The 6,479-nt window shown below is 44.7% G+C and overlaps 1 protein-coding gene across 1 annotated transcript; it reads right to left on the bottom strand.

Annotated features, from left to right (window-relative positions):
* Nucleotides 1–4,479: 4,479 nt before the first annotated feature.
* LOC311090061 (paraneoplastic antigen Ma1 homolog) lies at nt 4,480–6,003 on the bottom strand (the record flags this gene model as incomplete). The annotated part of the gene is made up of 1 exon (XM_084125158.1): nt 4,480–6,003. One exon carries the CDS (start codon nt 6,001–6,003, stop codon nt 4,480–4,482), a length of 1,524 nt encoding a protein of 507 aa, XP_083981284.1.
* Nucleotides 6,004–6,479: the final 476 nt, after the last annotated feature.

Below are 6,479 nucleotides of genomic sequence, written 5' to 3' on the forward strand. Positions count from 1 at the left end.
TTTTGTATTTCTTAATAGGAGATAGGGCTAAAGAATCTTTCTGGTCATTAATCTCAACTACAGTAGCACTATGTGTACCAACTGCCACTGACGTTGGGGTCCCTAAAAAGTCATAAGTTAGTCTGGTTGGAGCTTTCTTTAGTCTCTGAGGCCGAGTTGTCTTGTCATGGCTTTCTGTTACACTGTTAAGTCTCTCAGCTACATCTGACGTCTGTATTTCAGTGTCTCTTTCTCGTGGCACACTTTCTGCTGTCACATTTTGTACCACATGGTCATTCTCCTCCACTACGACAGATTTTTCAACTGAATCATCCATTTCTGAGTTACTTGTCAAAACAGCCAGATCCAAATCCAGATCAAAAGGCTCACAGTAATCAATGTTTTGAGGTTCTGGTCCTGACAGCGTTTGTGGTACATAATAGTCATGCCATACACCCATCTCATCATCTTCAGAATCAGATGTTGCCTCCATCTTATCCTGTTCGGGTGCTGGTAAACATGAAGTATCAGAGTTCCCTTTTCTCTTTGCTTTGAGCCGTCTGCTGGCTCTTCTTTGTTTTAAGGGCTCCTTGTTCATCTCAGGCCGCAACTGCACTTCCTGTCCGATTGGCAGAATGTGATTTCGGTGTAGTATCTTTTCAGATCCATGTCCACTCTCTGGCTTCAGTTTGAACACGGGCAAACCAGGCAGTTGACTCTCCACAATGTAAGGAGTATCTTTCCACCGATCAGCAAGCTTGTGTTTCCCTTGTAACCCAAGGTTTCGGATCAAGACCCTGTCCCCGGAATCTAATGGACAGAAACGAACTCTTTGATCATAGCGTTGCTTGTTCCCTTCATTCTTCTTCTCTGCCATACTCCCAGCCAACTGATAGGCGGCTTGAAGCTCACGTTTCATGTTTTTGACATACCTCAAGTAGGATTTTGTGGAGGTGCCGTCACTTGAAACTCCGAATGTCACGTCTATGGGCAGCCTGGCTTGTCGTCCAAACATTAGAAAATATGGAGAATAGCCTGTGGACTCATTCACTGTGCAATTGTACGCATGTACAAGATGACTGAGGTGCTTACTCCATTTACTTTTGTCCTGCGTTTCCAGCGTTCCAAGCATGTCAAGAAGAGTCCTGTTGAAACGCTCAGGCTGTGGGTCACCTTGAGGGTGATAGGGAGTGGTTCGGGATTTCTTTATGCCAAGCATGCTTAACAGTTCATGGATAAGGCGACTTTCGAAATCCCTGCCCTGATCTGAGTGCACCCTTTTTGGCAAACCATAGTGGACAAAGTATTGTTCCCACAGAACCTTAGCGACAGTTGATGCTTTCTGATCTTTACTTGCAAAAGCTTGAGCATATCTCGTGTAATGATCTGTAACTACGAGCACATTGCAGATATTTCTGGAGTCAGGCTCAATCGTCAAAAAATCCATGCAGACGAGATCCATCGGTCCATCACTGTTAAGATGCGACAACTCAGCAACTCTTTTAGGCAGCGTTTTCCTCTGAATACACCTTGGACAGCTCTTACAGTACTGTTCAATCTGGACTTTCATGCGAGGCCAGTAAAACCTTTCCCGTATCAGTCCGTATGTCTTGTCAACCCCCAAATGGCCCGACTGGTCATGTAATGACTGGAGCACAATTGTTCTGAACTCTTGTGGGAGCAACAGCTGCTGCCAAGCTGGTTTGTTTGGTGGATGGCTTGTTCTGTACAACACAGAGTCTTTGACTATTAGCTTCTCCCACTCTTTTAACAACAATGACACATCAGGATGTTTCTCTTTGTTAGCTTGGTTGGCACTTTTCTGAACTATAGCACGCCACACTTCTCCGATGCATGGGTCTTTCTGCTGAGAATTTGAGATTTCTGCTGCACTCAATTTGGGCAACTGCTTAGTGTTCAGAAATGACAAGTTACAATAGGCTCTGGGCACAGCACCTTTAGATGAGCCCATGAGATCTACAGCTCTGCACTGGCGACAGTGAGGTACTCTGGCTTTAGACATGTGACAGACAGCTTGGACTGTGGTGGCAAGCAGAGTTTCCTTCTCATGTGAAGCATTTTGATTTGCATGAGGGCGGCGTGACAATGCATCCGCATCCACGTTCTGTTTTCCAGGTCGATACTTTAGACTAAAATCATATGTTGACAATTCCGCCAACCATCGATGCCCTGTTGCGTCCAATTTAGCTGTAGTTAAGATATACGTCAATGGATTGTTATCAGTGTGAACCTCAAACTTGACTCCATAGAGATAATCATGCAACTTGTTGACAACAGCCCATTTTAATGCCAGAAACTCGAGCTTATGTGTAGGATAATTCTTTTCTGTTGGAGAGAGGCTTCTGCTGACAAACGCAACTGGGCGCAAACCTTCTCCCTGATCCTGATAGAGGACACCTCCCAATCCTTCTCTGCTCGCATCGACATGCAGCACATATGACAGTTTTGGGTTGGCGATTGCCAGCACAGGCGCCTCTGTAAGACTTCTCTTTAAAGCCTCAAAAGCTTTCTCACAGTCTTTATCCCACCTAGTTCCAAAACTCTCAGAAGGATGGTACCAATCTTTTGTTGCTGTGGCTGCTTGTGCTTTACTCTGCTCTTTGATATCTTTATTTTTCTTTGCCCCTTTCCTTGTCTTTCTAGATACAATGCAGCCCTGAAGCAGCTGATTGAGTGGATAACAGACTCGGGAGAAATCCTTTACAAAACGTCTGTAATATCCACAGAAGCCAAGGAAGGAACGAAGAGCAGTAATGTTTTCTGGGCGGGGCCATGATTTCACTGCCTCAATCTTTGCTGGGTCTGTAGCGATACCATCTCTAGACACAATGTGGCCAAGGTAGGTAACAGAGGGGCAGCAGAACTGACATTTATCCAACGATATCTTTAATCCTTCCTCCTTCAATCTGTCAAGGACTTTAAGAAGGCGCTGCTCGTGTTCCTCTAGCGTTCTTCCGAAAATGATCACGTCATCCAGATACACAAGCACTTCCAGTAGGTTCATATCACCAACAGTCCTTTCCATAATTCGCTGAAATGTGGCCGGAGCCCCACAAATCCCTTGCGGCATCCGCTCAAACTGATAGAACCCTGCTGGGCAAGTGAAAGCTGTTTTTTCTTTATCAGCAGCAGCTAAAGGGATCTGGTAATAGCCGCTTCTGAGGTCAAGCACACTGAACCACTGGCTACCACCCAGGCAGGACAAAGCATCTTCCACACGAGGGACTGTATACTGGTCCGTAATCGTTCTTCTGTTTAACGTTCTATAGTCCACACACATTCGTATGGTACCGTTTTTCTTGCGAACCACAACTATTGGAGAAGCATATGGGCTTCTGGATTCTGAAATGATTCCGGCCTCTTTGAGATCATTCAGATGCTTCCTCACATCCTCCAAATCACCAGGTGGTAAACGTCTAGAGCGTTCTCTGAAAGGTCTATCATCTGTCACCCGTATGGTGTGTTTTGTGCTCTTTGCACAACCCACATCAAACTCACTGCAGGAGAATACCTCTTTTCTCTCCATCATCTTTCGACACAGTCGCTCCTTCCACTCAGGAGGCACAGGAGAGTCACCAAAGTTGAAAGAAGACGGGGACAATTGAGGTGTAAGCAGCTTAGGGCCCTCCTTTTCACTGACTGTATTTATTACATCTACAGGAAATAGATGAGCAATTGGAATTCCACGTTTTAATGTCACATTATGACTGGACAAATTTCTTACAGTGACTGTGATGCGACGACAGTAAACAGCAGTGGACTTTTCAACCACCGGCATGACCAGTAGCTCTTCAGGAAAACAATCTACCTCGGGATGATCTATAAGAACAGCTTGGCTAGAGAGACCTCCAGGAAACTTTGGAACACCAACAACCGTAGCAACGCCGCCAGGTGGCAGAGTGAAAGGCTTGTCTCGTGTAAACCAGACTGTTCCTCTTTTTGTTTCAGCTGTGTCGTCAGGAGTTTCCTGAAACTTTTCATAAGCAACTTTTATTACTGGATGAACAGACAGGGTGTTGAGAAAATTGTCTCCTCCATGTGTTTTGCATGAATGGAACAGTCTTCGAACTATTGAGGTGTTTGTGCCGACCACAAGGGAAACATCCCCTGTCATGACCGGATCTGGACACACAAGCACAAGTGTTTCTACAGTCTCAGCTACTCCAACTACATCTCCAGTAAACTCAAGCTTCAAGCACATATAACCATTATATGGATACTCCTTTGCGCTGAGGCCCCAGATCTCAAGGCACTCAATAGGGGTCAAAGGCAGGTGCTTCAGATATTTGTCATAAAAGGAGCGATACAGTAAGGTAACTTGAGACCCGCTATCAAGTAAAGCTTTGGCGTAAATGCCCTCAATTTGTACTGAGACAATAGAGCTAGGTCCTACTAAACCTTCTGGCAAGTTAGCCTTCTTTTCTGGTAGCGTGTCACATCTTGTGGAACGTATTCTATCCGGAGCATCAGGCCGTTCCTCTACCGAGCCCCTGGAAAGTTTCCCGTCGGCTGTTTCATTTTCAAAAGGCGCTTGTTCACTTTTCTGAGATTTTCTGGATTTTGACACTCCCGCTGGAAATGACCATCTTCACCACATTTGTAGCAAAAGACATCAACACGATACTGAGGTTTGGGAACCCTCTCCTTCACACGTGCATATGAGTTTCCAGTAGCTTTCTGGCTAGGGTTCTGGTCTACGTGCTCTGCCACACTGGCTGATGCAGTCACAGAGGCAGAAAGGAGACGTGCAACATCAGTCTTGAGACCTTGAAATTCTTTCCTTAGATTCTCTATTGCAAGATCTTTCTCTCTTACGTCAGGGACTGGCGCAGGCTCTGGCAGTACATGTACAACTGAGGCTGTAGCACACTCGGCTCGTCTGCCAGTAGCTAAAGACGTGACCTTCTTTGCATTCGGTCTTTCTAGGATCATCTCCTCTTCTTCTCTTACATCCCGAAGCAACTCAGTAAAGCTGGGAGGAGGCTTGAGTTTGTAAGTCAGTCTTATGCGAAGGGCTACGAGGTCATGAGGCAGAGAGCCTCTAGCAACTTGATCAATGCGTGTTCGGTTCATGTCAATCACTTCAATTCCACCTTTACGATGGACTGCATGCAATAGCTTGTCTAATCTGAGTAAGTAAGCTGATAATTTCTCACTTTCTTGCTGGAATGTATTACGAAACCTCACCATGAGATCAGCTGCACTGTCTGTGGTTCCAAAAGCTGCTTCGAGGACTTTAAGGTAGTCATTGGCAGTGGCCTGGGGATTAGTGACTCTCAAACCTCTGACAATATCTGCTGCTGGCCCTTTAAGACACTCAGCTACTCTCTGTCTTTTGACAACATCAGAACACTGCCATTCGTCCAACATGTGAGTGGTCTGTTCCGCCCAAGCGTCATACTCCTCTTCTCCATGTGGAGTGGGTTTCATACCTGAGAACATGCGTAGCTTGCGATAGGCTGGTCCATCGCCAGACGTGGCTTGACACTTTTCAACTAGTGAGGAGATGGCATTCACCAGAGTTGCGTTCAGGTCTGGATTGGTGGGTGGAGCAGTGGGTAAAGTGCTGTGTGGAGCAGTAGGTAAAGAGCTGGGTGGGGCAGAAGCAGAGGTAAGTAAGCCAGTGACATCAGCTAGTGTCTTCCCTTCATTTGCTAAGAATGACAGCAACTTGGACTGGAAGTCTCCTCTATCAGTTACAGGAACAGTCTGGGTGTCAGTAACATTCACTATCCAAGGTCCAAACTCATCTCCAGCTAGTAACTGTTCAGGTATGTCAGTCTTAGTCATGTCATTAACAGTTTCAACTAAAACTGACTGGCTTTTATTGGAGTGTTCTACACATCGTCCTCTTATTTTACAGGGACCGAAAACTTCAGCCTCATCCAGTACCCTATACATAGTCTCATCAGTAACATCAAGAGAAACTTTACTAAGCACAAATGCTTTCCTTGCATCAACACCTTTGTCTTTACACCATTTGAAAATCTGTTCTGGATCCATGTTAATAGCTTCGGATAGACAGAATAAAATAAAAAAAAATAATAAAAAAAATCTCTGAAACACAAGTGGCTATAGGGCTTTTAAGCTACCTCATTTAGCACTGACTTCCTATTTTATTTTTATTTTTTTATAACATGCTCACAAAACAAAACAACAGTAAACAAAATCCCGGACGAGCCCCCACGTGTAACCCTCCTACACAATTCCACTTTTTTTTCAGGATTTATCATGTGCATGGGGAAATGAATTGGTGAGAGGTTACTAGAAGTTAAAATCGGGATTTATAGAAAACAATTAAAACTTAGGGCATGAAACTCTGACTAGAGTGTAGAGAGGCCTGGTTAGCTGAAATAAAGCTATACTGTGTTCGTTTGTTTTCACCGTGAGCATAAACTCCCATACACATATATATTTAACTTAGCCACTATAACCCTTATTTGAAAAAACATAAATAAACTGAAATCACACAAATCACA

The sequence above is a fragment of the Abramis brama genome, assembly GCF_963993115.1.
Source record: "Abramis brama genome assembly, chromosome: 9".
Classification (NCBI taxonomy): Eukaryota; Metazoa; Chordata; class Actinopteri; order Cypriniformes; family Leuciscidae; genus Abramis; species Abramis brama.